The sequence below is a fragment of the Rhodotorula paludigena genome (assembly GCF_050403205.1).
Source record: "Rhodotorula paludigena JCM10292 DNA, Rt_paludigena_JCM10292v1_ctg59, whole genome shotgun sequence".
In the NCBI taxonomy this organism is placed as follows: Eukaryota; Fungi; Basidiomycota; class Microbotryomycetes; order Sporidiobolales; family Sporidiobolaceae; genus Rhodotorula; species Rhodotorula paludigena.
In genome coordinates this window covers 16,924-43,337 of record NW_027481399.1, presented here as the reverse complement: position 1 = coordinate 43,337, position 26,414 = coordinate 16,924, and the positions used below count along the sequence as shown (strand labels likewise).

The window sequence follows — 26,414 nt, the reverse complement described above, 5'->3', positions numbered from 1 at the left end:
CCGCTCGCTTCCCGTCCTTCGTGCAGCCCCTGCTCGTTGCTCTCTGTGGCTCGATCCACCGCCATACTCCCGCTGTCGACGACGATGGCCCCCGACGCCCCGACTCCCGCCTCGACCTCGCAAGGCCCGCGCTTCCCCTCGACGCTCGCCCCCGAAGCCTACTACGACGGTGCGTTCCTGCCTCCCCTTTTTGCGGCTCAACAGACGCGCGGTCTCATCCAGCGAGCGACCACCCTATCCGCAGGCCTCGTCCCGCGCTTCCAATCGACCGTCCTCCCCTCCCTCGCACCCTTCTTCACCTCCCTCCCCGCGCCCACTTCGCCCGGGCGGCCGGTGAGGGTGCTCGAGCTCGCCTCGGGCAACGGGACGCACGCGCTCCTGTACGCGCGCGAGTTTGCCCCACAGGGGATCGAGCTCCAGCCGAGCGAGTGCGACGAGTGGGGCTGCGAGCGGGTTGATGCGCTCGTCGCGCAGCAGCAGAGCGGGGGCGAGCGCGCGCGTGTGAGAAAGGCCGTCAAGGTGGACGTGCTCGACGAGGGGGACTGGGAGGCGCTCAGCGGGAAGGCAAAGGAGGAGGGGACGTTTGATCTTGTGCTGGGGCAGAACTTTGTCCACATGATCCCCTTGTGCGTGGTCTCGCTCTGAGTCTCTCTCGCACAACCGCCTCTACTCCCCTCTACTCTCATACTGACGCCCTCCCGCGCCGGATCGCAGCCCCTCCGGCCCTCGCGCCATCTTCCGCTCCCTCCTCGCCCACAAGCTCGTCTCCCCCTCGCGCGGTAAACTCGTCTTCTACGGGCCCTTCAAGCACGACGCCGGCTTCTTTTCCCCCTCCGACGAGTCTGTGCGTCCCGCCTCCTCTCCTTCGCTCGCAACTGAGCAACCCTGACCCCCTTCGCTCGCGGGCAGTTCAACGCACACATCGCCGCGCGCCCCTCGCCGTATCCGCTCGGCCTGCGCTCGCTCGACGAGCTCAAGCGCATCGCGAGGGAAGAGGGCTGGGACGAGAGCGACCGCGTCGCGGTCGAGGCGAATGGGAACTGGGTCGTCGCGTACCGGGTCGCGTGAGGCTGGCGGGTGCACGCGGGGTGCAGAAACGGCGTGGTGTCAATTTGCGCTTCGGTTGTCCCACTGCGACTCTGTGCAGCGGTCCTCTCAATGCGAGGAGGGAATCGGAAAGCGCGAGAGAGTACAGGGTAACCAGTGAGTCGCGGGCGGCTAGTGCGCGCAAGCGAAATACGGAGCAGACGCGGTAGAGACTCGGGCGCGAGAGGGAAGTAGTGCAACACGGGTAGAGAGAGACACGAAACAGACAGAGACGGCAGACGGGAGAAAGGGCTGACGCGCGAGATGGGGGGTCTAGGTGAGCGCGCGGGTGCGAGGAGGACAGCGGCGCGGGGAGGAGGCGCGGGGTAGAGGGGGCTCAGCATGCGCAGCCGTAGTTCGAGTCGCCGTCGTGCGCGTTGATCCGGATCGGGTCGGGGTAGTCGTCGAGGCTGGGGGGAGGGCGCGAGGCAAAAGGTCAGCCGCGCGATTCGCTTCCAGAGGAGGAGGGGGAGAGGGCGAGACGGACACGTCGGCGTTGCCCTCTTGCTGGAGGGCGTTGCGGCACGCGGCCTTGAAGGCGTCCTCGACGTTGGTGGCCTCCTTTGCCGACGTCTCAAAGTAGGGGATGTTGCCCTTTGCGTTGCACCACGTGAGGGCGCGCTTCTGGCTGACCATGCGCTTCGACTCGTCGAGGTCGACCTTGTTGCCGAGGACGATAAAGGGGAAGTTGTCGGGGTCGCGCGGGCTCGCCTGGATGAGGAACTCGTCGCGCCAGCTGTCGAGGGTCTCGAAGCTCTTGGACGAGTTTACGTCGTAGACGAGGACGCAGCAGTCTGCGCCGCGGTAGAAGGCGACGCCGAGGGACTGGAAGCGCTCCTGGCCGGCCGTGTCCCAGAGCTGCATGGTGACGAGGCGGTCGTCGACCATGACCTCCTTGGTGAGGAAGTCGGCGCCGATGGTGGCCTTGTACTGGTTGCTGAAGCGCTTGTTGACGTACTGGTTCATGAGCGACGTCTTGCCGACGCTGCGGGTGCGGGTCCGAGGAGGGGGGTGAGTCGGGCCGCGGGGTCACGAGGGGAGGGAGAGGAGACTCGCCCGCTGTCGCCGAGGATGATGCACTTGAGGAGGACCTTTCTGCGCGAGGCCATGGCGGGTGTCGGGAGTCGGGAGTCGGGTGCGGTGCGGTGCGTGCGAGGCGAGTGGGGGGAGGCGAGAGGGGCGACGAGGAAGAGCGGTCCGAGCGAGGTGGGCTGGGTGCTAGTCTGCGTGTGGTAGCCTGCTCGCTGCTGAGCTGCGTGCGTCGGTGCTCGTGTCGTCGGCAGAGCGTGCACCGGGTCAACCGCTGCTCGTGACGATGGCCAAGTCGCCATGCACCGCTCTCAACTCGCCCAAGCAGGACCGCAAGTGACTTCAACTCTTCCCTAACTACGTCGTTAGATTTGTCCAATCGCTCGTGTCCAGCTAGACGCGACTTTCGAGGGCGACCCCCGCTCGAGCTCGTCTCCTTGATCGCCTCCGCTGCGTCGTCCCCGTCGCTCCCTCGCACCGCAGCTGCCGCACAGAGCGAGCATGGGCCCCGCCAAGCGCGCACCGCAGCACGACGCACGTGCCCCGCGCAAGCACAAGAAGCAGCGCACCGCCAACCGCCCGCCCTCGCTGCCCTCTCCCTCGCCAGAGCCGCACCGCGCCCTCGGCGACGCTCCCGCCCACGCCCGCCCGCCGCGCGCAAAGGACCAGGACGAGCTCGACCTCGAAGAGGCCGTCTTTGGCCGCTCGACCGCCCACTCGGGCCTCTACGACCTCGCAGAGGACGACCTGCGCGCCAACGCACCGGGGCACGACGGCTTTCCCGGAGAAGTTGACTACGAAGACGACGACGAGGTGGACGAGGAGACTGGGCTCGAGCGGTTGCGCGACGACAACGTGCGTCTCTCTCGTGCTGCTTCGCTGAACCCGTCTCGACGAGCTCGCTCACGCTGTCCTCTTGCTCGCAGCTCTTCTTCGTAGACGTGCCCCCGACAGCCAGCACCTCTGCACCTCTCGATCCTACCCGCGTCCCCCTCCCTCCTTCCTCCCACGCCTCCGCCTCCGACTCCGACTCCGACTCGGACGCCGATTCCGACGCACCTCGTCCCGCCCCGTCGAGCAAGCCGCGCCCGTCCCGCGCAGTGCGCCAAGCGGCATGGCACGACCCCGCCGACGAGTCCCTCCAGGTCTCGCTCCAGGGGCAGAAGCGCCTCCGCAAGCTGCGCGACGCCGCGAGCGAGGACGTCGTCAGCGGGCTCGAGTACGAGAGCCGCCTCCGGAGGCAGTGCGTCCTTCCTTGCCCATTCCGTACTACTTCCGGGCCCCGCGTTGACGGGATGTTTGGCGCTTCCGCAGATTCGAAAAGCTCCACCCGCCGCCGCAGTGGGCGACCGATGCGCGGCGCAAGATCCTCCGCCGCCGCGCCGCCGCAGCCCAGCACGGCGGCAACGCCGCGCTCCTCTTCGGTGGCGACTCGGACGCCTCGGACGCTTCGGACGCCGAGGGGAGCGCGGACGAGCGCGACGAGGCGGACGAGCTCTTCAGCCGCGCGAACGTCGGCGGGAGCAAGAAGCGGACTGTCAAGGGCGGGCGGATCGAGCCGGGAGAGATCGACATTGACCGCGTTCGGGACGCGAACCAGCAGGAGCAGACTTCGGTGCGTCGCTTGTCTGTCTCTTTCGCCTCTGCGCTCGAACTGACTCGGCCGTCTTACAGAGCGCCGTCGTCGAGATTGGCTTCCACCCGCGCGCGCAGGTCCTCTTCTCGGCAACGTCGGACCGGCGCCTGCGGCTGTTCCAGATTGACGGGACGACCAACCCGCTGCTGCAGACGCTGCACGTTCCCGAGCTCCCGATCCAGGCCGCCGCATTTCACCCCTCGGGCTCGTCGGTCCTCCTCACGGGCTCGCGCCCCTTCTTCCTCTCGTACGACGTCCAGACGGGGCAGACGCTGCGCTCCCCGCGCGGCCTCCTCCACGCCGGCCTCGGCGGCTCGGACCGCGCCTCGACGGGCGGCTCGGGCGGCCTCGAGCGCTTCCGCTTCTCGCCCGGCACGGGCGACGTCCTCGCGCTCGCGGGCCGCCGCGGCTACGTGCACCTCGTCGACTGGGGCGCGTCGGGCGTCTCGCGCGGCGGGCAGGTCCTCGGCGAGGTCAAGATGAACGCGCCCGTCGTCGGCCTCGCGTGGCAGCGCGACGGCCGCGAGCTCGTCACGCTCGGAGAGGACAGCGACGTGTACGTGTGGGACGTCGGGACGCGCAAGTGCGTCGAGCGGTGGAGGGACGAGGGCGGCTTTGGCGCGCGCGCGATCGAGACGAGCAGGGATGGCAAGTGGACCGCCGTCGGGAGCTCGACGGGCATCGTCAACCTGTACGACGACGCGTCGGCGGGCCAGGCGGGGTTGGGCGCGGGCAGGCGCCTCGAGGGCCAGGAGCGCAAGGCGCGCAAGGCCGTCGAGAACCTCGTCACGCCCGTGTCGACGATGCGGTTCAACCACGACGCGCAGCTCGTCGCGCTCGCGAGCAAGACCAACAAGGACCAGCTCAAACTCGTGCGTCGGCGCTGTGCCCTTTCTCCCGGTCCCTCTCTCTCTGCTGGTCTGGTTTTGCTGACGCTGGCTGCCCTCGCAGGTCCACCTCCCGTCGTGCACCGTGTTCCAGAACTGGCCGACGCAGCAGACGCCGCTGCACCACGTCACGAGCGTCGACTTTTCAAAGGGCAGCGAGTGGCTCGCCGTCGGCAACCAGCGCGGGAAGGTCCTCCTGTACGAGGTCAAGCAGTTTGCGCGCGGGAGCAAGGGCCGCACGATGAGGAAGTAGACTTCCGTGGTTGCGGCGAGACCGGAATCGAGTTGCACGGACGAAGGAGGGACAAACACGAGAGAGTAGAGACGAGGTCGGTGCTGCTACTGCTGCGGTAGGCGCTTGTTGCCGCCCATCCACTTGCCGCTCTGCTCCCGCTCGAGCAGCGCTGTCTCGTCGTCCGCCTCTTCACCGTCCTCGAGCTCGTCTGCTGCGATCCGCGCCCCCTTCTCCGCTTCCTTCCGCTCCTCCGGGTCAACTGGCTTCTGCACTGTCCCTGCATGTTCCGCCTCCGTCTTACCTGTGTCCTTGACCGCAGGACTGGGCCCGACCGTCCCATTCTCCTCTGTCTGCTCGACCTCGATGGCCTCCTTGCCCTCACCCTCGTCGCCCTCGTCCTCGTCCCTCTTCCCCCTCCCGCTCCGCGTCGTCGAGATGGTCAACTCGCGCTCGAGCTCGTCCATGAGCCGCGTTGACTCAGCGTCGTCGCCCTCTTCGGCCTTCGAGCGCTCCGACTCGCTCGAGGATCGCTCGAGCCCAGGCGACCGCTCGCCCGGCAGGGGCATCAGTCCCGCCCCACCTTCCTCCTCGTCCTTCGCGTGCACGTTCACCGCGACAGGCGCAGCAGCCGCGACGCCCTCGATCTCGGCCGCGAGGCTCGCATGCCTCGCGACGCGCTGCGCCGTGCAGATCTCGGCCTCCTCGTCGACGTGCACGGTCGTCACCGGCGAGGCGCCCTCGCCCGGTCCTGCGACGTCGTGCAGCTCGAGCGGGAGGACGAGCGGCGAGTCGTGCGCGCGCGAGTGCGAGGCGAGCGAAGACGAGGGCGTCAGGCCCTGTCGTGCGCCTCCGCTCGACGGCGGCGGCGGAGGCGGCGGCGGCAGGTGGACGGCGTCGGGCCCAGCGAACGGCATGAACGACAGGCGCGGCGAGGGGACGTGTGTGTGCGGCGTCGGGAGGGACGGGGCGTGCGAGACGACGCTCGACGGCGCGACGGGCGAGGCGGACGACACGTGCGGGATCGGCGGGAGCGTCGGCGGGTAGCTGCTGTGCGACGTGAAGGTCGTCGTCGAAGGAGCGGGCGATGGCGACGTCGAGACGACGTTGAAGTGCGATGAAGGGGCTTGGGAAGGCCCGCTGTCGCCGCCGCCGTTCTCTGTCGCCGCGTGGCTGGGCGCGTCCGTCTGCGCAAAGCTCGCCGCACTACTCAGTAGTGACGACTGCTCGTGCGCTCGGTCGGCGCGCGGATAGTCGTACGCGCTCGACGACCGGCTCATGATCGACTCGCCGATGAGCGTCGACCCGATGGTGTCGCTCCGACCGATGGAAGACTGTACCTCGGCCTCGTACTCCTCCCGCGTCGACGCGCCCGGCCAGACACTGCTGGCGAGACTGTCGACACGAACGCGGCCGCCGAGTCCCGTTCCTCGCGGGTACGCGTGCCCGACTTCGTCTTTCTCGGCGTCAAAGTCGCCCGCCTCGGTCGAGACATAGGTCGGTGTGTTCAGGAAGAGCTTGCGAGGGCCTCGAGGGGAAGCGGTGTGTGCGGCGGGAGCAGCGGGCGAAAAGAACGCTTCTGCGAAGGAGGCGCCGCGGCGGAGATGCAGGACGCCGCGAATGAGGACGAACGGCGTGATGACCGCGGCCGGGAGGACGGCGAACCTGTTGCAAAAGTCAGCAGATATAAAAGAGCGGAACAGTGAGGAACGTTCAACGCACAGGTAGTGCACAACCTGCAATCCTACGGGAACGGGCTCTCCCGTCTGCGACTCGAACTCGTCAAAGCCCCACGAGATCTGAACGCCGGCCATGGTCAAGATGGCGATGCCGAGAGCGATGTGCAGCCAGTTGGCGGAACGTCGCTTCGGCGGCGGTACGGGTCGGCCAGACTCTACGGCAAACTGTTCGACTGCGTGCTGCCGCGAGTGGGCGTACCACCCGAACAGTGCCTGGAGGAAGAGAAGGCTGAGGAGGATGAAGCCCATGACCTGAAGGCTCGAGACAGTGAGTGGCTTGTGGGTGCGCAGCATCTGCGCGGAAGCTGACCTTGTGCCGGTCCATACCCGTGTCCGGAAGCGGTTTGATCCAGATGGCGAAGGTGGCAAGTACAACGCAGATGACCTTCGTGTGGACAAGGAGTCAGCTCAGAAGGCTAACTGGCGGGATGAGTGGAAGTGTGCACAGAGACTGGGATCACGAAGAAGACCTGCGCGCGCGAGTGAATTTTGTACCACCGCGGTCCCCAGCTTTTGCCAACAGACGCAACGATGACCGCAAGTGGTGCGACCACCTGCAAAGCGAGGAAGCCAGCTACGCCTGTCGTTGGGAAGGTTCAGCTGTGGCAGAAACCGACGGTGGAAGTTGGGCCACGTACCGTGCAAGGCCACGAGCGTTGCGTAACGCTTCATGTTCTCCGTGTTGGCCTCCAGGGCGGTGCCAGACGAGAGCGCCGCACCGATGGCGGCATGATCGTACCGTGCAGCGAGGAGCCGCATCTCGTCTGGCGAAGGGCTCGCCAGGACGGAAGGCAGCAGCAAGAGGCAGCCGGACAGCAGCATGGTCGTCGGCGCAACACGGTGGCGAAAGAAGCACGAAGAAGAGGACGCAGCAAGCAGGTGCGTCCGTCGCGGAGCTGTCCGCGGACCCGCCAGGCAGAAAATACAGGAGACCCTGCACTTTTCGTTAGCTCCTGGCGTCTACCGACGAGAAAACCTGAGTGCGATGCATCGCCTGAGGGCTCTAGTCGCACCATTGGTGCATCTGTGCCGGACGGCAACAAGGCGAGGAAGCGGAACGTTGTTGCCGCGCGCGGTCGGGAAGGCAACGACCGCCCTGCAATCTCGCCCGACGAAATCGCAGCCCCGCGAGTTTGCTTTGTGTACAAAGCTTCGCTCGAGAAAGGAAGCAGCGCCGCCCAAGGAACCCGAGACAGCCGGAAGCGGCCAAAAGACGCAAAGCGGTCTGATTGCTGACCTTTCTTGCTTATTTTTCGCAGAGCCCGTAATTCTGCGTTGTACGCCGCTCAATCTGCGCAGTAGTGCAGAGAAGACAGTTCCTGTAGCGTTTGTACAATGAGGTATTCACAAGAAGTCAAATCTACGGATGGACCATCTATCCGCTCCAAGAGGCGGAGCGTCTACAGCGAATTTGCAAGGTGCGCTGCAGTAGCCATTCACACAGCGGAGAGCAACCTGCCTGGGACCGGCGACTCGCCTTTCGTGTCCTTCACGTCCTCGATCTGCGCCGTACTACCCTTGTCGTCCCGGCGGAACGTCTCGGCGTTCTCCGCCTCTTCCTTACGCAGCAGCTTGTTGAGCTTGGATGCGCGCACGCCATTCGTCCAGAAATGCCCGCTGAAGAGCTCGGCCATGTGCTCGATCGCGACGCCCTTGACCTCGGGTAGAGCGAGGAAGAGGTAGACCCAGATGGCGGCGCTGACGACGGCGAAGATGATGAAGGGCCCGTCGGAGCCAATGCCGGCGGTCTAAGCGCGGAGGGAACCGAGATCAGCTACTCAGCTTGTAGAGGCATGCGGCATGGCTTGGAGACGGCGAAGCGGCAAAGCCGAGCAGGCAAGCAAGGGGTGAGAACGACATACCATGTTGGGGAAGAACCGGACAAGCAGGAAGTTGATGAGATACTGGACGCCGATGCAGATCGAGGTCATCTGCATGGGGGAACGCGAGCGTTTAATCCCATGCAGACGTAAACAAACAGGCGAGTCCGGTACACCGAGCCTGCTGACGCGCAGCAGAGCGGAAGGGTACACACCTTGGCGCGCAGGCTGTTCGGGAAGAGCTCGCTGCTGAGCGAGAAGGCGTTCGGTGCCCACCCGAGGCCATACCCGAGTGCGAAGATGCAGATCGCAGCGACCGAGACCCACGCGCCGGCGTGGTTGCCGCTCAGCGCGCCAACTTGTGAGGGTTGCGGGGGCAGCAAGGCGGGAGGAGCGAGGATGACCGATGTTCAGGCCGGACCGCGGAGTCGGAATATGCAGCAGTGGAGAGACACGAGCGTGTGTCAGAATCTGCAGAATCCTTGTTTGAGCCGGAAAACGACGCACGGTAGATTGAGATCCAAGTCACGCAGAGGATGTTGATGGCACTGCCGAGGAGGATGGCATTACGGCGGCCAACTGTGCAACGACGAGACGGTGAGCTCGAATCGTCCTCTGAGGTTCTGAAGCGTAACGCACAGTGCTCGGTAAAGTAGAGCGAGTAGAGCAAGACGGCAAGAACCTTGATGAGGCCGTAGATGCCCTGCGGAGACAGGTGGCCGAGGTGAGCGGAGTTGCGGAAACGCGACCGAAACCCGGTACCATTCCGTGAGGACTCACCGAAAATAGGTAAGCATCGTCGCCTTTGATCCCGACTTGGGTCAGGATAGTCGTCTGGTAGTAACTGACGAAGCAGAGCGGCGAGTCAGCGCAAAGGTGCGTGGGAACGAGGACGCGGGATGGGCGGGGTACGCACGTGATCGAGTTGCCGCCGGAAAAGTTGTACCCGACCTGAGCAATCAGAACTAGGATGAATCGGCGCGCCAGCGTGCGGTCCTTGACCAGCTCCTTTCCAAGGCCGACCCAGGACTGCGAGTTGCCGCGCTCCGCTTCGATGCCGCCCAGGATGTCGGTGTACTCTTGCACGACGAAAGGATGGTCTTCGGGGAGACGGCGGAGTCGCACGAGCGCCCGCAGCGCCTTCGCCTCGTGCCCCTTCCAGGCGAGCCAGCGCGGGCTCTCCGGAACGAAGAAGATGAAGGCGCAGACGATGACGCCTGGTACGAACTGAACGAGGAGCGGAATGCGCCACTGCCAGTGCGAGTCGTCGCTGATGTGCAGAATCGTGCCGTAGTTGCTCCAGTAGCCGAGCGCGATGCCCTGTGCAGACGGAAGAGCGTCAACGGAAATGCGACGAGGCGCAGCGGCGGGAAGGCGGCAGAAAAGGGTTCGTGCTCACAAACATGACGGTGAGCGAGAAAAACCCGCTCAGCAGACCGCGGATCTGCACGCAGAGTCAGCAAGCGCGCGCAGGAAAAGCGAAGGGAAAACACGCACAGCTTTGGGGGCGACCTCGGCAATGAGCATCGGGCCGGCGACACTGCCACCACCTCCGGCAAAGCCTTGAAGTGCACGAGCGCCGATCACTTGGTTGATGTTGCTGGTCGTGACGATCTGGATGATGCAGCCGACGACGTACAGCAGACCCAGGAGGAAGAGGGTGATGCGACGGCCGACAAGGTCATTCAGCGGTGCAGTAGCAAAGGCGCCAATCATGCCACCGAGGACGATGATGCTGCGGGACAGAGTGTGAGCAGGCGAGCAGCCGAAAAGGGTCGAGATCCGAGGCAAGTCTCACGAGGTCAGCCAGCCCGACAGGTCACTGTACGCCGTTGAAGAGTACTGCGCAAGGTCGAAAGATTCCTTGACATCGTGCATCTTGAGGATGCCCGAGATGTTGGAGCTGTAGGGCAAACAAGGAGACTGGGTCAGAGCCAGTCTGCAACGCGCAGCGATCGCGATATCACGCTGCCAGGCGGATGCACGAGGCGGGATTACGGACCTGTTGAACCCATGGAGGCCTCCGGAAAAGGCGACGGTGATGCCGACAAAGTAGATGTACCAGTTGGCGTACACCTCGCGGGGCGTGTCCTTCATCGCCGACTTGTTGATGAAACCGCCGCCGCCGCCACCCATGATGGACTGAGCAAGGTGTTGTGCAAGGAAAGGTACGAGCGGTTCGCGTGCGAGTGTGCAGCTAAGAGTGCGGGAACGCTGCTCCGGCACCAAGCTGTCGAGTTGACGTCGCGCGCGGAGAAGGATGCGCGGGAGTCCGAGTGCAGCAAAGCAAGAGCAAGAAGCGCGGTGTCCCATGGCGGCCAGCGGGCGTTGCGGGGCATGGGAAAAGCGGATGTGGGGGCTTTGCGGACTTGTGAAGCGCACTCTCGAGCGGCGATGGAGACGGATGATCCAAATGTAGCACGCGCCGAGCCGACTTGCGAGGAGTCCCCACGCCCAACAACGGCTGGATAGGAGCCAAAGCTGCGAAACAGCGGGGTTGGAGGAGGAGAAGGAAAGCGTCCTCCGTCCGCCGAATCCCCCGCTTTTCATGTGATGTGCGGCGAAATGGCGACCACGACCGAGTAATTGAGTGACTTCGTCTCCCCGGCTGCGGGCGTCGGAAGGGGATGCGGTGCGTCGGCTGCACGTTCCAAGTCGCGATCGCCGCGAGGAGGAGAGGCGCCGGCCTGGTCCACTCGCTCGTTTTGCTCGTGGAGAGCTGCCGTCGCGCTCAATGGCCGCAGAACAGCCTGTGCTGCAGTTCCTGCCGCTCTCGACGAGCATCGCGCCGTCGTTTTGGCACACCCTCACCTCGCTCAAGCTGCACCGCCTCAAACTCGACGACGCGCCGCTCGAGCTGACCGGGCACTACGCCAAGGGAAGGAGCGTCACCGACAAGACTTCGGGGCAGACCGTCGGGATCAGCGGCGCACTCGAACTCGACGAGCACTCGTTCCAACTCGACCATGTGGGGGCAAGGTGCGCACCCTCTCACAAGCAGCGGATAGGGCCTGTGAGGTCACGGCGACAGAGGCAGAACGTACACAAGCTGCTGGAAGGCACGTGCGGGATCAGACTCGCCGTTTTCATGCCCTCGCGTCCTTCCGTACACACGCAGGAACCCCTCGCCGTGCCACAGTGGACAAGCTGACCCTTTCCGAGCCCCGCAGCGATGCTGCAAGAACGGCTGCAACCGACCGCATCCGCTTGAAGGGAACCCTGCGCAATTTCAACACGATTGAAGAGTTTAAGCAGGTCGACAAGGCCCGGCTGCTCGAAGAGCTCGGCGATCAGGTGCGCGAGTCTGCAGTGCTGCCTGTTCGTGATACACACTGACTTTATCGTGCGCAGATCTGGCACGAGATGACCTCAACCGCGTCCGCGCCGACGCACGAGTCCCTCAATCCGTTCCTCCTCGTCACGTTCGCCGACCTCAAGAAGTATCGCTATTACTACTGGTGCGCCTTCCCGGCGCTCGTACAGAAACCCGCATGGGAGGTCGTCGAGGGGTGGAAGGAGGTCGACCTGTCTGAGCAGGAGAAGGTGCGATCGCCGTTCTTCCGTGTGCTTGATCCGTCCGTAGCCTCGCTGACGGTGGCGCTCTACAGGATTTCGACGAAGCTGTCGCACTCATGGATGAAGCCGGCAAGGCGATCCCGCTGGAGCAGGTCAGGACCGCATGGGCGAATGACGTGCCCGCGCAGGTCAGTCCACCGCTTTCCGCCCGCCGAAGCGAGGCCGAGACTGAATGATCTCGCACTGCAGGCGACCCTTCTCTTCCAGGATCCTTCTTCACATCTCTCAGCGCTCGGCTGGCCCGCGCGCAATGTCCTCTCCTACCTTTCCCTCTCGCCCTCGCTCTCCACGCCGGTCCGCACCCTCCGCCTCGTCGCCGTCCGCGATGGCGCCACGCTCGCTGCAGTCGTACGCTTGCGTGAAGGAGCCGCTGAAGGTGGAAGGAAGCGCCCGAGTGTCGTCGGATGGGAGAAGAACGACAAGGGGAAGCTTGGTCCGAGGATGGCGGATTTGGCACCGCTCATGGACCCGACCCGGTGCGTCTCTCTTCCCGCCTGCGCCAAGCCATGGGCACGATTGTGTGAGAACGCCTCCGCATTGTCGAATCGTGACCTGACGGGTTCTCGCACGCAGCCTCGCCGACCAAGCCGTCGACCTCAACCTGCAGCTGATGCGCTGGCGCATCCTCCCGTCCCTCGACCTCGAGAAAGTCAAGCACACCAAGTGCCTCCTCCTCGGTGCCGGAACACTTGGCTGCTACGTCGCGCGCACGCTCATGGTGCGTTTCGCTGCGACTCTATGACCCCTCCGGCCTTGTTGACCGCGACTGACCTTCGTACACGGTAGGCCTGGGGCGTCCGCAAGATCACCCTCGTCGACTCGTCGACCGTGTCCTTCTCCAACCCGGTCCGCCAGCCCCTCTTCGAGTTTGCCGACTCGCTCGCGGGCGGGAAACCCAAGGCGGCAACGGCGGCCGACGCGCTCAAGCGGATCTACCCGGGCGTGGTGCGTTCGCTTGCCGCAGTGCTGGGCTATGTCTTTTAGTCTCGCAGCTCTTGTGACTGATTCGACTTCCTTTCGCGCAGGACGCGATGGGCATCGAGCTTGCGATTCCCATGCCTGGCCACCCAATCCCACCCACAGCCGTCGACAGCGTCCGCGCGCAGCTCGGCACGCTCGAGAAGCTCGTCGACGAGCACGACGTCGTCTACCTCTTGATGGACTCGAGGGAGAGCAGGTGGCTGCCAACCGTGATGGGCGCGGCCAAGGGAAAGGTGCGTGACGTGGCGCTCAATCTGCATTCGAGCACAGCGCCAATGGACCGAAGCTCAACTGAAAGTGCTGTGTCACACGCAGCTCGTCATGAACGTTGCGCTTGGGTTCGACACGTTCCTTGCAATGCGGCACGGGCTGCCTCCTTCGGACTCGGCCGCGACGACGCCTGATTCGACTCCTGCGGTGCCTGGCGCACCCTACCGCGGTCAACTCGGCTGCTACTACTGCAACGACATTGTCGCGCCGATGGATGTGAGTCTCGTCGCTGTCTCTCGTGCAGAGCAGTGCTGACGTTCGTTGACGGGCAGTCGCTCTCGGACCGCACGCTCGACCAGATGTGCACCGTCACCCGTCCTGGCATCGCCAGCATTGCGAGTTCGACAGCGGTGGAGCTCATGGTCTCGGTCTTGCAGCATCCACTCGGGTTCGTCCACTCGAGCACTCCCTCCATCCCTGTCTGACACCCTTCTCTCGCAGCGCTTGCGCTCCTTCTGACATCGCTCCACCGGGAGATGAGCCGCGTGGCGACGGCGACAAGGAAAACAATTCCCCGCTCGGGATTGTGCCGCACCAGATCCGTGGTTTCCTCGCGCGGTTCGAGAACCTCAAGATCACGGGGCAGGCGTACGACCGGTGTACGGGTTGCTCACAGGCGGTGCGTCTAGCTGCTATTGTGCAGTCCTGGTGTGCGCAAACGCGCCGAGCGGTCCTGGGGAGTCCGACTAACTCACGCCGCCGCCTGTCCCGCAGATCCTCTCGGCGTACCGCACCGACGCATTTGACCTCGTCCAGCGCGCGTGCGAAGACGCCAAGTACCTCGAGCGGCTGACGGGCCTCGACAAGCTCGAGGAGGAGACGGAGAGGATGCTCGCCGAGGGGGTCGAGTGGGACGATGACGAGGAGGAAGCGGGCGAGAACGAGGACGATTTCTGAGTCGTGATCCGTGCCCGAGTGTGTTCGTTGTATTGCTATTGCTCCATTTGCAGTCTTGATCTGCTGTCCTCGGACCGAGACTGGATGGTCCTTGTCTCGCGGAAGCACCACTTGTCGTTCCTTCCGTTCACCTCACTCCGACTTCACCGCTCCCGATGGCCGCCTCTCTGCCTGGAACGACGCAGCTCCCGTCGATACACTGGCTCACGCTATCCCCATCGCCTGCATCGAGCTTGTCACCCTCTCCCTCATCCTCATCAGCAGCATCGCCTCCCTCCGCGCCCATCGCTTCGACCTCGTCGCTCGCCACCGCGCCCGCACCTGCAGAGCCGTCAGGAGCGTCACAGGAGACGGACGAGATCACGTACCGCGCATACGAGGGCGAGCAGGACCTCGACGCGATCGTCTCGCTCGTCGACGACGAGCTGTCCGAGCCGTACAACCTCTACACCTACCGCTATTTCCTCGACGAGTGGTGCGTAGTGACTCACTTGGACAAGCGGGTGTCGGCTGGGGCTGCCTTGGCCGGCGGGACGACGGATTCTCGCCTGCTTCCTTGGCTGCCGCCTGTATCCGATGTCCTGCTCGCCAATCTGAAGCTGACCTCTTCCTTGCGTGCCCGCAGGCCACATCTATGTTTCTTTGTGCGCCTCGCCCACTCAGGCTGCCGCCCGTGCCTACGTACTGACTCGCCCTGCCCTCCACAGGCCTTCCACAACTCGACTCCCGTCGGCGTCATCGTCTGCAAGCTCGAACCGCACACCAAGTCCTCGCGGTCCCTACCAGTCCCCGACACAATCGGCGAAGACGGCAAAGAAGCGAGAAGGCCGCTCAACCGAGGGTATCTCGCCATGCTCAGTACGAAGAAGGCGTTTCGCGGGCGAGGAATCGGTGCGCTCTCGCTCCTGACATGCTCCACAGAGCGGACTGCGTGGCCGTGTACTGATCCTTTCGGCGCGCGCACAGCAACTCACCTTCTTCGCCTCTCGCTGTCCGCCATGCTCCGTCCCCCTCACACATTCCTCTCCTCCCTCCCGCCGTCCCACCCGGCGCACTCGCCCGTCGACGAGATCGTGCTCGAGACCGAGGCGGACAACGCGGCTGCGCTCGGGTTCTACGCGCGGATGGGGTTCGTGCGCGAGAAACGCCTGCACCGGTTCTACCTCAACTCGAAGGACGCTTTTCGGTTGCGGTTGGACTTGTCGGTTCTCGGCTCCGGCTCCGGGCCGTAGTTCGTCAAGTCGAGCAGTCACAAACGATTCTCCTGGAGAGATCTGCCTGGAGAGCGGCCCTCTGAGAGAGGGAAAAGGGCGGTCTTTGATCTCACACTGACGGGCCAGCAGGGGGAGCAACGGCAGCGGCGCACGCAGGAGATTGCAAAGCTGGGAACCATGCGACAGCAATCCTGCCTGGCGACACTCGCACCTCGCCGCTCCCTTCCCTACCGCCCGCGCTTGGGCTCCTCGTCCCCCTCGTCCTCTGGGTCGGGCCGGAGGTCAAACACGGGCTTGGGCTGCGTCTTGGCCCACGCCTGCGTCCACTGGTTATCGCCCGGGTCGGCCGACGCATACTTGAGGAGCGCTTCGCGGGGCTGTTTCAACGCGTGGAGGGGGGGGGGGGGTCAGCACGCCGTCGCGGACAGAGCAGGCGAGGAAGGAAGGAAGGGAGGAACGCACGTCTTGGTCTCGCAGGTTGTTGCGCACGAGTCCTTGCACGACGTGCTGCGTCGCCGCGGCGCCGATGCGACCTCCACGTCCGGGCCCGACCACCGGCGGCACTGCGAGCGAGCGCGGGTGGTCAGCTCGCCTGGACCGCATACTCGAGCGGTATCCTCGCCGGGGGAAAGAAGGGAAGAGAGAGAGAGAGGGACGCACTGGGCTTCATCGTCTTCTGCGGGTCGTGCCGCTCCTTCTCCCTCCTGCGCTTCCCGCCCCGCCCGCCCGCACTCGTCCCCTGCGCCCCGTCCTCCTTGAACATCGGCAGCGAGTGCGGCGCAATGATCGGCCGGTCCAACTCGTCGCCGTCCGCACCCACAGAAGAAGAGAAATCGTCGGCGGCGCGCGCGCGCGGTGCGCGTGTGACCGCGAGAGTGATGCCCTTGGTTGCGGTCGAGGGAGAGTAGAGCACGTGGATCGAGCCGTCGGCCGAGCCGGTGAGGATCTGAAGGGGGGTGCGCGACGGTGAGCGCGGATGGAGCAAGAGACAGGCGGGACGGGGACGCACCTGGTTGATCTTGGGATGCCACAGGACGCGTACGACCGAGAAGGGCGAGATGTCTGCACATGCGCCGCGTCCATCAGCACGAGCGTGTCTTGCCAGGAAAGAGCGCGCGCGCGCGGGGCACTCGACTCACCAATCTTGCGCACGCGTTCGAGCCCCTCTGTGCGGAACACGACGACGCCTCCCATCCTCTCGACTTCCCCTTTCCCCTCGAGCTCCCTCGCGCGCTCCTCTTCGGCCCCGCCCGCGGCAAGGACGCCCGCGCGCGCGCCGGCGACGCCCGTGAGGACATAGTCGCCCGCGGGCGAGAAGCACACGTTGGTCTCGGCGTTGAGCGACGCGAGGCCCGAGGCGACGTGGAGGGGCTTTTTGAGCGCCTTGGGGTTCCACACTGCGCGGGCGTGTGCGGCGGGGATCAGTGGAGCTCTGGAGAGTGCGCGAGAGGCAGGAGGGGAGAGAGACGCACGCTTCAACGTCCCGTCGCCGCCGCGCGTCGCGAGCACCTTGCCGTCGGGCGAGAACGCGAGTCCACTCGTCGTCGTGCCCTTTTCGTGCGCTGTCTCACACGTCTGCGGGCGACGCGGGTGGACGCGGTCAGTGGGGCACGTCATCGTGAGGAGAGACGAGAGGGGGGACGCACGGCGTTGGGGCGCGTGTAGTTGCCGCTCGTGTTCCAGATGTGCAGCGCGCCGTCTTCGCAGGCTTTCATAGAGAGGGTCACGTCAGCACCCTCGACATCGGCGGAGAACGGAACCGCGCCGAGCACGCACCGGCCGCGATCGTCTTTCCCTCTGGCCCCCACGCGCACGCCGTCACTTTCGTCTTTCCGCCGCGCTCCTTGCTCTTGACGACGATGACGGCCTTGCTCTTGCGGCGCTGGTCGCGCTCCCAGATGCGGAGCGTGCTGTCGGCCGACCCGGTGAGGAAGAGGGCGCTGTTGCGCGGGTGCCACGCGAGCGTCGTGATGGCGGCGACGTGGCCGCTGGGAGCGGAGGGGAGGGAGAGTGTGAGTGGAGACGAGGATGAAGGCAAGGAGAGACGGAACGCACTCGGTGTTGCGCAGGTCGCGGATGTACATGTCGCCCTTGTTGTACTCGCCGCTGTGTTCGGGTAGAATCAGCGTGTCAGGTGCGATACGTCGAGGTGCACGCGCGCAGACGCACAGCTCGAGCCCGTCGCGGTCGTAGAGCTTGACCTGGGTGGCGCCCGTGGCGACGAGAAAGGCGTCGCCCGAGATGCTCCACTGGACGTCGACGACCTGGTGGCCCGCGCGGGCCTCGAAGGAGCGAAAGGGCTTGAACGCGAGGTTCATGCCGCCAAAGTCCCACAGCTTGAGGTCGTAGTCGTACGAGCCGGAAGCGACGCGGGCGCCGGCGGGGTCGAGCGAGAGGGCCGAGACGGTCTGCGGGGGTCGTGCACGGGTGAGTGCCGGGTGTACGAGGGGCAGGGTGAGAGAGAGAGCGGACCTTGAGGTGGTCCTTCATGACGACCTCGTGCGAGACGGGGAGGTCGTCTGCATCTGCGTCGTCGTTGTCTTGGTCGTCGGCTGGTGGGGGTGGGAAGGCCGCGGGGTTGGCTCTCGAAGGGCCAGGCTGCGGCTCATCGTCGTCGTCTCGCGTGGTGGTGAGGGGTGCAGGAGCGGGAGGAGGGGGAGGCGGTGCGGTGCGTCTGGTCTGATCGAGACGGGCGGCCGTGTCTGCCTTCTTTGGCTGGGTGACCTTTTTCCCGAATGCGAGCGGGAGCCCCGTGAGCTCGTCCATCTTTGCGTGTGTGCGTGCGACGAGGAGAGCAGCCGAGGTCGGCGAACGAGAGGGTGCAGCTCGTCGCAGAGTAGCAGCAGCTTCGAGTTGTGCCAGCAGAGCCAAGCAGAGTACTCGCACGCACTCGCAGGCACTCCCTACGCAAGCAACACCCCCTGCCCCTCGTCCACCCGCTCCGCCTCCTCCCCACCTCGTCTGAATCGCCCTCATCGCGCTTTCGTCCTCGATCGCCCCTCCCGCCACCCATGGCCGCTCCCGCCCCGACCGAGCCCAAGCTCCCCCTCGAAGACATCGGCGCAGCCAACCGCCGCGCACAGCTCGACGGCGCGTCCGTCGCCCTTCTTCCCTTCACCCTCTCGCTCACCTCCGTTCCTCTCCCGTGCACACAGGCGTCGCAGCGGGCACCTGCGCAGGCTTCCTCGGCGGCTTCATCTCGACCAAGCTCCTCAAGCAGAGCCGCAACATCGGGTCCGTCTCCCTCTCGGCGCCTGCTCTCTCTTCACCGTGCTTCCGCGCAGCTTCGCTCCTGCTCACTCGCTTGCGCGCGCTACAGCCTCTTGTCCGGCCTCCTCACCGGCTCCATCGTCGGGTGCGTTACGCTCTTCTCCCAAGTAGATGACCTCGCCGCTGACTCGGACGCGCCGCAGCTACCTCTTCACGCAAGAGTCGCTCAAGGTGCACCTCGCCAAGCACCGCGCCTCGCACGCCGCCCTCCGCGCGCACCTCTCCCCGTCCCCAGAGTCGGAGAGCGGGCGCGAGGGCGGCGTGGGCGGGATGGAGGGGCTCGAGGATCGGTATGCGACGACGAGGGGGGACCACTGAGCGCATCGTGGGTGAGGGCGGGGAGGGGGCATCTTGTAGCATAGTCGGTAAAGTAGCGCCACTCTTTGTCCTAGCGCGCACGCCAAAGGGGAGAGAACGTGAGACGGGCGAAATCACAGCAGCATCGCACTCGCACGCCTCCCTCCTCACCAAGCTAGACGCCTCGCCCCTCTCCCGCTCTCGCTCCAAACTCACGCGGACGCACAGTCGGGCACGGGATTGGGAATGGCACCAAGCAAGCCAACAGCGCACCGTCCTCGCCCTCTCACCCTTCCCGTTCCGCGCCACACCTACTCCCCCTCCCGCTCCCCCTCCCCCTCCACCACACGCCTCGGGAACAAACTAAACACGCTCCCAAACGTGTTCAGCCTCGGCAACCTCGGCACCTTCTCCCCCCCTCGCGCGTGCGCGTGGTGGTACGCGTCCGAATCGGCCTGGAGCCGCGCGCGGATCGAGACGCGCAGGGGGAGTTCGAACGCGCGCAGTTGGGTGAGCGGAAGGAGGAGGTCGAGCGCCTGCTGGTTGGTTGCGCGCGCAAGATTAGGCTCGTGAGCTGCTGCAACTGTGCGGGGTGGGGAAAGGGGGGAGAGAAGAGGAGAGCGCACGGGAGAAGAGGGAGAGGCACGCGCGGCGCGCTCGCGCGCGCGCAGGAGCGCAAACTCGCGCGCGACTTCTTCGCGCGACTTGCGCGGGACAGAGCTGTGCGTGCGTGCGTGTCAGGTACTGCGTCTGCGAGAGAGAGAGAGAGGAGGCGAAAGGAGCGCACTCTTGCACGATCTTGCTCTCGGTCGCGAGGGAGGGCTTCTTCGTCCCCGTCCCCGACGACGCGGCGGCGGATGGGCCCGCTGTGGAAGAGCCCGCGGCGGGCGAGGGTTCGGGCTTGGTCTGCGTGGGAGCGAGAAGGGGTGAGTAGCCGTCTTCCTCCGCTCGTTCACGCGAGGCAAAAGTCGGCCCAGAAGAGCGCCTCGCGCAACAGCTCGAAAGTGACGAGCGCGAAACACAACGCACCGGCCGGCGCCCGAGCGTCTGCAGCGTGCCCGTGATGCTGAACCGTCCTCCACCTGCCTTCTTCTGCTGCTGCTGCCCGCCCGCCTTGGGCGTCCCGCCTCCTGCCGCATCGGGTCCAGGAGTCGCCCCGCTCGCGGTCGCAGTCGAGGGCAGCTTGCGCGCCGTCGGGAGCTTGATCGCGCCGCCTGCCTGCTCCTTGTCCTTGAGCGCGGAAGCCGTGCGCTTCAAGCCCGCCCCTGCCGAGGGTCCGGCAGTTGTAGCATCACCACTCGCGCTGCCGCTGGCGCTGGCGGGCGGGCGCGAAGCGGGAGAGGCATTCGCGTCGCTTTCGCGTGCGGCTGCTGCGGCGGAAGGGCGAGGAGGCTTTTTGCGCGAGGGGGCGGCGGACGAGGAGGGTTTCGCAGAGGTAGTGATCGAGGGGGTGGAGCTGCCGGCTTCGGGTGCGAGCGCAGGTGCGGGAGCTGGGAGGGGCGGCGTGGGTGCGGTGGAAGCGGAAGCGGAAGCCGAGGAGGCGGGGAGAGGAGAAGCGCGAGAGGCGGGAGCGGCTGCGCTCGTGCCCGACGTCGACGCTAGTGGCTGTGCAGGCGCATCCCGTGCGGGCCCGGACGCCGACGTGGGCGGGACGAGTGCAGGCAAAGCAGGGTGTGTCGGCGGGTCTCGCTCGCGGTCGTCGTCGTCGTCGTCGCTGCCGCTGCCGCTGCTCGAGCGGATCTTTGCCGTCACCCTGCGCTTTGGGGCCTTGCGCGCGGGAGGCTTGGCGGGCGAAGAGGCGGCGGCGGCGGTCGACTTTCGGCGCGAGAGCGAGGCAGGGGCGGGCGAGGTGCGCTGGCGCTTTGCGGGCGGGGGCTGGGCGGCGCCGTGAGTGTCGTCTGCGAGCGAGTCGTCTACGCTCGAGAGGGACGACGAGCGCTCGGAGCGGGACTTGGCGGGGGGAGGGGCGGGGGGAGGAGGCGGAGGCGGCGAGGTGTGCTCGACGGCGTACTGGGCAAAGTGGGCGGGAGGCTTGTGGGTGCGCGAGGGGCGCGAGGCCATGTTGAGGGTGTGCGCGAGTGTGCGAGTACGAGCCACAGTTGCCAAGTAGAGTCGCGCGCGGTACAGTACGGCCCCGAGTCGTCTCGACAGTCGCGTCGCCTCGCCTCCTGCTCGCTTCCGCAAGTCGCGCTCGCGAGTGCGGGCCATGGCGACCGCTCAGACCCCGCCTGCGACCCCGCAGCAGCCACCCGCTGCCCTCTCCGCAGACCGCCTGCGCCAGATCATCGGTCCGTCCCCCCCTCCTCCTCGTCCCTCTCCGCGCCGAGTGACCCTGACGCACCCGCGCACGCACACAGGGCGCATCCAGCAGCTCAAGACCGACGGGCACTCGGTCGAGTCGAACCACGAACTCGCGTCCCTCACAAAGATCGTCTACGCCGTCCAGCTCTCGCGACAGCGCTCTCATCGTGAACCGGCCCTTCCCTGCGACGCCCTCACCACGCCAACACTGACCGCTTCGAGCCCTCTCTGCAGCGAATGGAGTAGCCGCACCCACCAACGGAGCGGCTCCAGCAGCCTCCGCCGCCGCGACGACGCCCGACCACCACCCGACCCCCGCCCCGACCACTGGTGCTGCTGCCGCCGACGCCGCCGCCGCATCGACGCCGCCCACCGTCTCGCCGTCGACCGTCCCCTTCACCCCCGAGCAGGTCGCCGCCCTCCGCTGCCAGGTCGTCGCCTTCCGCCTCCTCGCCCGCAACCAGCCCCTCCCTCCCGCCCTCCAGCACGCCCTCGCCAGCCCGGCCGACGCCGTAAAGTTCGCCGCCCGCCTCCCCGCCGACGCCGCCCTCCTCTCGGGCGACGAGCTCGACCCGGCCGCCGCCCAGGAGCAGCGCGACCGCGCCCTCGCCGCCGAGCCGCCGCTCGAGAGCGTCGAGGACCCGACCTCGCTCGTCTACCCGTTCAACGCCTTTCTCGCGCCCCGCGACGCCCTCGAGTCGTTCGTCCCCGGCTCGTCCGTCCCGCGCCTCGGCCTCGGCGGCCCGGGCGCCGCCGCTGCGGCCCACTCGCTCCTCGTCCCGACCCTCGTCCCCGAGGGGCTCGACCCGCAGGCCCTCATCGACGAGCGCAACCGCTTCATCGACGCGCGCATCCGCCAGCGCCGCCTCGAGCTCGAGCAGCTCCCCGCCAACCTCTCCCAGTCGGACCTCTCGGCCCTCGCGCGCGACATCGCGCCGCCGCCGTCCGACAACGGGCCTTCTGCTCCGGCCGCGCCGCTCGCGTCGCAAAAGGTGCGCGCGCTGATCGAGCTCAAGTCGCTGCGCCTGCTCGACCGCCAGCGCCACCTCCGCGAGCAGGTCGTGCGCTCGGTGCAGCCCGCGTGCTCGCTCGCGCCCGCGCTCGACCGCACCCAGTTCCGCCGCGCGCGCAAGCCCCAGCTCGCCGACGCGCGGCAGATCGAGCTCCTCGAGAAGAAGCAGAAGCACGAGCGCGAGCGCCGCGCGAAACAGAAGCACCTCGACCACCTGACCGACCTCGTCGAGCACGCGCGCAACCTCGCCGCGGCGCACCGCGCGCACGACGCCAAGTTCAACAAGCTCGGCAAGGCGCTCGCAAAGTTCCACGTCGAGGCCGAGCGCGAGGAGCAGAAGCGCGTCGAGCGCGTCAGCAAGGAGCGTCTCAAGGCGCTCCGCGCCGACGACGAGGAGGGCTACCTCAAGCTCATCGACACGGCAAAGGACACGCGCATCACCCACCTCCTCCGCCAGACCGACTCGTTCCTCGACTCGCTCGCCGCCGCCGTCTCGGCGCAGCAGACCGAGGCCCGCGCCGTCCTCGACCCGGACCAGGCCGCCGCCGCCGACGCGACCGACGGCGCGCAGGGCGGGGAGCCCGAAAAGGTCGACGAGAGCCGCTTTGGCGCCCAGGCCGTCTTTGCCGACGAGGCCGCGTCGGAAAAGGTCGACTACTACAACGTCGCGCACCGCGTCAAAGAGACGATCACCAAGCAGCCGTCGATCCTCGTCGGCGGCGAGCTCAAGCCGTACCAGATCAAGGGCCTCGAGTGGATGGTGTCGCTCTACAACAACCACGTCAACGGCATCCTCGCCGACGAGATGGGCCTCGGCAAGACCATCCAGACGCTCAGCCTCATCACGTACCTCATCGAGACCAAGCGGCAGCCGGGCCCGTACCTCGTCATCGTCCCGCTGTCGACCATGCCCAACTGGATGAGCGAGTTTGAGCGGTGGGCGCCGAGCGTCAAAGTCGTGTCGTACAAGGGCACGCCCGCGCAGCGCAAGCAGGCGCAGCTCGAGATCCGCCAGGGCGGCTTCCAGGTCCTCCTCACGACCTACGAGTACATCATCAAGGACCGCCCGCTCCTCAGCAAGACCAAGTGGCTCCACATGATCATCGACGAGGGCCACCGCATGAAAAACACCCAGTCCAAGCTGAGCCTCACGCTCACGCAGTACTACCACTCGCGGTACCGCCTCATCCTCACGGGCACGCCGCTCCAGAACAACCTCCCCGAGCTGTGGGCGCTCCTCAACTTTGTCCTCCCCAAGATCTTTGGCTCGGTAAAGTCGTTCGACGAGTGGTTCAACGCGCCGTTTGCCAACACGGGCGGGCAGGACAAGATCGAGCTCAACGAGGAAGAGTCGCTCCTCGTCATCCGCCGCCTCCACAAGGTCCTGCGCCCGTTCCTCCTCCGCCGCCTAAAGAAGGACGTCGAGTCGGACCTGCCCGACAAGGTCGAGCGCGTCATCAAGTGCAAGATGAGCGCCCTCCAGCGCGAACTCACCAAGCAGATCAAGGAGCACGGAATGATCTTTACCGACGGCCCGACGAGCGACAAGAAGGGCGCCGCCGGCATCCGCGGACTCCAGAACCAGATCATGCAGCTCCGCAAGGTGCGCCCCCTCGCGCTTTCCTCACACCGGCGTTTGCCCACTCGCTGACGCTCGCTCGCTCGCCCGCGCGTGCAGATCTGCAACCACCCGTTCTGCTTCGAGCAGGTCGAGCGCACGATCGACCCGACCGGCGCCAACAACGCCATGCTGTACCGCGTCGCCGGCAAGTTTGAGCTCCTCGACCGCATCCTGCCCAAGCTCTTTGCGACCGGCCACCGCGTCCTCATGTTCTTCCAGATGACGGTGCGTTTGATTCCCGCTGCTCGAGAGTTGGGGCACGGCTAACCGTGGCGCGCGCACGCAGACGGTCATGACCATCTTTGAAGACTACCTCAATTTCCGCCGGATCGAGCACCTGCGACTCGACGGCACGACCAAGCACGAGGACCGCTCGACGCTGCTCAAGCTCTTCAACGATCCCAACTCGAAGTACCCGATCTTTATCCTCTCGACGCGCGCCGGTGGCCTCGGCCTCAATCTTCAGACGGCCGACACGGTCATCATCTTTGACTCGGACTGGAACCCGCACCAGGACCTGCAGGCGCAGGACCGCGCGCACCGCATCGGGCAAAAGAAGGAGGTGCGCATCCTGCGGCTCGTGACCGAGCGCTCGGTCGAGGAGCACGTCATGGCGGGCGCGGCGCGCAAGATCGAGATGGACAAGAAGATTATCCAGGCGGGGCGGTACGACAACAAGTCGACGGCCGAGGAGCGCGACGCGTTCCTGCGCGCGCTCCTCGAGGCCGACGACAACGACGAGGGCGGCGACGACGACGAGGGCGACGAGCTCGAGGCACTCAACGAGGCGATCGCGCGCAACGAGGACGAGCGCGCCATCTTTGCCCAGATGGACCGCGACCGCCGCGCGGCCGAGGAGGGCGCGTGGGCCGCCGCGGGCAACCAGGGCAAGCTCCCCGAGCGCCTCATCCAGGAGTGGGAGCTCCCCGAGGTGTACCGCATGGAGCACGCCAAGGTCGTCGTCGGCGCCGACGAGACGCCGCCCGCCGACGGCGCGAGGCGCAACCGCACCCAGGTCCAGTACGACGACGGCCTCAGCGAGGAGCAGTGGCTCCAGGCGCTCGAGGACGAGGACGACGACTCGGGCGGCGCGGGCGCAGACGGCAAGAAGAAGCGCCGCCGCGCCGCAGCGGCCAACGCCCCGCGGTACACGTTCGACGACCCGCTCGCGCCCCTCGCGCCCGGCACGGGAACGGGCACGGGCGGGAGCCAGACGCCGTACGACGGCGCGTCCGACTTTGGCGGCGGCGGCGCAGGCGGCGGCGGAGGCGACTCGGACGACGAGCGGCGCCGCATGGTCATGCTCAAGCGCGCGCGCGAGAGCGCAGGGGGCACGATGACGCCGTCGGTCAACGGCGACGACGGCGCGTCGTCACGCGGCGGAGGAGGCGGCGGGAAGAGGCGCAAGGTGCTGTCGCCGTTCCAGGAAAAGCTGCGCGAGTGCTTCGAGGAGCTGCTCACCGAGATTGAGAACCTCGACAACGTGCGCTGCGCTCTTTCCCTTGTCCTGGCACTCGAAACTAACTCGCTCGTTGTGCGCGTGCAGCCGACGATGGGTCACCAGTGCGCAGGCGTGCGTTTGCCTTTGCAGAGTTGCTCGAGGCAGCAGAAGCTGATCCCCGGTCGACGCATCGCAGCTGTTCAACGAGTTGCCGGCCAAGCGCGACTACCCAGACTACTACCTCTTGATCCAGCATCCGATCGTGCGTTGCGATGGTCCGTTGTGCTTTCGCTACGGCGCTGACCCGCTCGTGCACGCTCCGCAGAGTTTGAAGGAGATCAAGAAGAAGGTGAACAACGGCACGTATCCGAACACGGACGCGTTCGCGAGCGACATCTACCTCATGCTGCAGAACGCCATGACCTATGTGCGTTCCTTCTGCTTTCTCTCCGCCGTCAAAGCTGCCGAGACTGACCACGGCCGACTCGCGCGACTCGCAGAACGACGATGGCAGCGTGCGCTCTCGCCTCTCTCGCCTCGCTCCTCTCGCATGTGCTGACTGTTGTGTTTCCCCGCAGATCGTGTTCCAGGATGCGCGGCTGCTGCGCGAGACGTTCGACGCGGCGTACCGCCAACTGACGTACAACGGGCAGCCGCTGGACCCGCTCCCGCGGCTCAACCACCCGACGGCGTAGTGTCGGTGCTTTCGCTCCCTCTCATGTACAGGTCCCGTCGTAGTTGTGTGGTCTCTCTCGCGCGCGTGTGCAAGGATGCGAGTCGCTTGAGTGCATGGCTCGGCGTGAGCCAATCGAGAGGGAGGCGAGCGAGTCGTGCTTCCACCGGGCAATTTCTCTGAAGTGGTCCCCGAGTGTGTGAGCTCTATCGCCGCCTTCCCCGACGCGCTCGAGGGCTGCACGCGGCCGAGGTGCGAGGGTGTCGCCGGGGGAAGGCGAACTCCGTCATGCGCGCTCGCGTCGACCTCGCGCTTGCTTCGAGTGCTTCCTGCCCGAGTGGAACGAACCAGTGAGTGCACAGACTCGTGCAGGACTGCCCCACCGTGCTCTGCCAGCTCACGCCTCTGCTTGTCCGGCGCAGGTCCACGCCC

At 66.2% G+C, this 26,414-nt stretch overlaps 11 protein-coding genes across 11 annotated transcripts; 6 read left to right on the top strand and 5 right to left on the bottom strand.

The window, feature by feature from the left end:
• Nucleotides 1-84: 84 nt before the first annotated feature.
• On the top strand, nt 85-1,068 carry JCM10292_000020 (uncharacterized protein; the record flags this gene model as incomplete). The annotated part of the gene is made up of 4 exons (XM_076651868.1): nt 85-169; nt 245-626; nt 715-844; nt 910-1,068. 4 exons carry the CDS (start codon nt 85-87, stop codon nt 1,066-1,068), a joined length of 756 nt encoding a protein of 251 aa, XP_076502563.1.
• Nucleotides 1,069-1,423: 355 nt separating this feature from the next.
• YPT7 (Rab family GTPase YPT7) lies at nt 1,424-2,195 on the bottom strand (the record flags this gene model as incomplete). The annotated part of the gene is made up of 3 exons (XM_076651867.1): nt 1,424-1,496; nt 1,574-2,071; nt 2,143-2,195. The coding sequence occupies 3 exons, from the start codon at nt 2,193-2,195 to the stop codon at nt 1,424-1,426; spliced, it is 624 nt and encodes a 207-aa protein (XP_076502562.1).
• A 421-nt stretch (nt 2,196-2,616) lies between these two features.
• UTP18 (Utp18p) lies at nt 2,617-4,891 on the top strand (the record flags this gene model as incomplete). Its single annotated transcript, XM_076651866.1, has 5 exons — nt 2,617-2,970; nt 3,042-3,358; nt 3,430-3,730; nt 3,790-4,623; nt 4,703-4,891. The coding sequence occupies 5 exons, from the start codon at nt 2,617-2,619 to the stop codon at nt 4,889-4,891; spliced, it is 1,995 nt and encodes a 664-aa protein (XP_076502561.1).
• An 86-nt stretch (nt 4,892-4,977) lies between these two features.
• Nucleotides 4,978-7,431, bottom strand: JCM10292_000017 (cytochrome b561 domain-containing protein; the record flags this gene model as incomplete). Its single annotated transcript, XM_076651865.1, has 5 exons — nt 4,978-6,535; nt 6,593-6,861; nt 6,920-6,994; nt 7,056-7,189; nt 7,248-7,431. 5 exons carry the CDS (start codon nt 7,429-7,431, stop codon nt 4,978-4,980), a joined length of 2,220 nt encoding a protein of 739 aa, XP_076502560.1.
• A 614-nt stretch (nt 7,432-8,045) lies between these two features.
• On the bottom strand, nt 8,046-10,565 carry JCM10292_000016 (sugar porter family MFS transporter; the record flags this gene model as incomplete). The annotated part of the gene is made up of 11 exons (XM_076651864.1): nt 8,046-8,357; nt 8,472-8,540; nt 8,645-8,787; nt 8,937-9,008; nt 9,069-9,132; nt 9,210-9,273; nt 9,346-9,749; nt 9,829-9,873; nt 9,927-10,164; nt 10,228-10,332; nt 10,432-10,565. The coding sequence occupies 11 exons, from the start codon at nt 10,563-10,565 to the stop codon at nt 8,046-8,048; spliced, it is 1,650 nt and encodes a 549-aa protein (XP_076502559.1).
• A 598-nt stretch (nt 10,566-11,163) lies between these two features.
• On the top strand, nt 11,164-14,153 carry ATG7 (Atg7p; the record flags this gene model as incomplete). The annotated part of the gene is made up of 12 exons (XM_076651863.1): nt 11,164-11,408; nt 11,600-11,723; nt 11,781-11,972; nt 12,038-12,133; nt 12,195-12,481; nt 12,579-12,723; nt 12,792-12,950; nt 13,031-13,219; nt 13,302-13,472; nt 13,529-13,644; nt 13,698-13,875; nt 13,971-14,153. The coding sequence occupies 12 exons, from the start codon at nt 11,164-11,166 to the stop codon at nt 14,151-14,153; spliced, it is 2,085 nt and encodes a 694-aa protein (XP_076502558.1).
• A 155-nt stretch (nt 14,154-14,308) lies between these two features.
• MAK3 (peptide alpha-N-acetyltransferase MAK3) lies at nt 14,309-15,385 on the top strand (the record flags this gene model as incomplete). Its single annotated transcript, XM_076651862.1, has 4 exons — nt 14,309-14,628; nt 14,779-14,797; nt 14,861-15,044; nt 15,120-15,385. The coding sequence occupies 4 exons, from the start codon at nt 14,309-14,311 to the stop codon at nt 15,383-15,385; spliced, it is 789 nt and encodes a 262-aa protein (XP_076502557.1).
• Nucleotides 15,386-15,594: 209 nt separating this feature from the next.
• On the bottom strand, nt 15,595-18,133 carry JCM10292_000013 (uncharacterized protein; the record flags this gene model as incomplete). The annotated part of the gene is made up of 11 exons (XM_076651861.1): nt 15,595-15,744; nt 15,830-15,930; nt 16,028-16,313; nt 16,377-16,429; nt 16,507-16,764; nt 16,840-16,942; nt 17,014-17,075; nt 17,144-17,355; nt 17,423-17,473; nt 17,537-17,775; nt 17,840-18,133. 11 exons carry the CDS (start codon nt 18,131-18,133, stop codon nt 15,595-15,597), a joined length of 1,809 nt encoding a protein of 602 aa, XP_076502556.1.
• Nucleotides 18,134-18,378: 245 nt separating this feature from the next.
• JCM10292_000012 (uncharacterized protein) lies at nt 18,379-18,955 on the top strand (the record flags this gene model as incomplete). The annotated part of the gene is made up of 4 exons (XM_076651860.1): nt 18,379-18,457; nt 18,523-18,601; nt 18,687-18,722; nt 18,781-18,955. The coding sequence occupies 4 exons, from the start codon at nt 18,379-18,381 to the stop codon at nt 18,953-18,955; spliced, it is 369 nt and encodes a 122-aa protein (XP_076502555.1).
• A 290-nt stretch (nt 18,956-19,245) lies between these two features.
• On the bottom strand, nt 19,246-20,995 carry JCM10292_000011 (uncharacterized protein; the record flags this gene model as incomplete). Its single annotated transcript, XM_076651859.1, has 4 exons — nt 19,246-19,473; nt 19,561-19,654; nt 19,722-19,840; nt 19,964-20,995. 4 exons carry the CDS (start codon nt 20,993-20,995, stop codon nt 19,246-19,248), a joined length of 1,473 nt encoding a protein of 490 aa, XP_076502554.1.
• A 145-nt stretch (nt 20,996-21,140) lies between these two features.
• On the top strand, nt 21,141-26,004 carry JCM10292_000010 (uncharacterized protein; the record flags this gene model as incomplete). Its single annotated transcript, XM_076651858.1, has 10 exons — nt 21,141-21,222; nt 21,292-21,402; nt 21,470-23,850; nt 23,926-24,093; nt 24,155-25,351; nt 25,415-25,441; nt 25,506-25,571; nt 25,635-25,736; nt 25,810-25,824; nt 25,888-26,004. 10 exons carry the CDS (start codon nt 21,141-21,143, stop codon nt 26,002-26,004), a joined length of 4,266 nt encoding a protein of 1,421 aa, XP_076502553.1.
• Between the last annotated feature and the right edge of the window lie 410 nt (nt 26,005-26,414).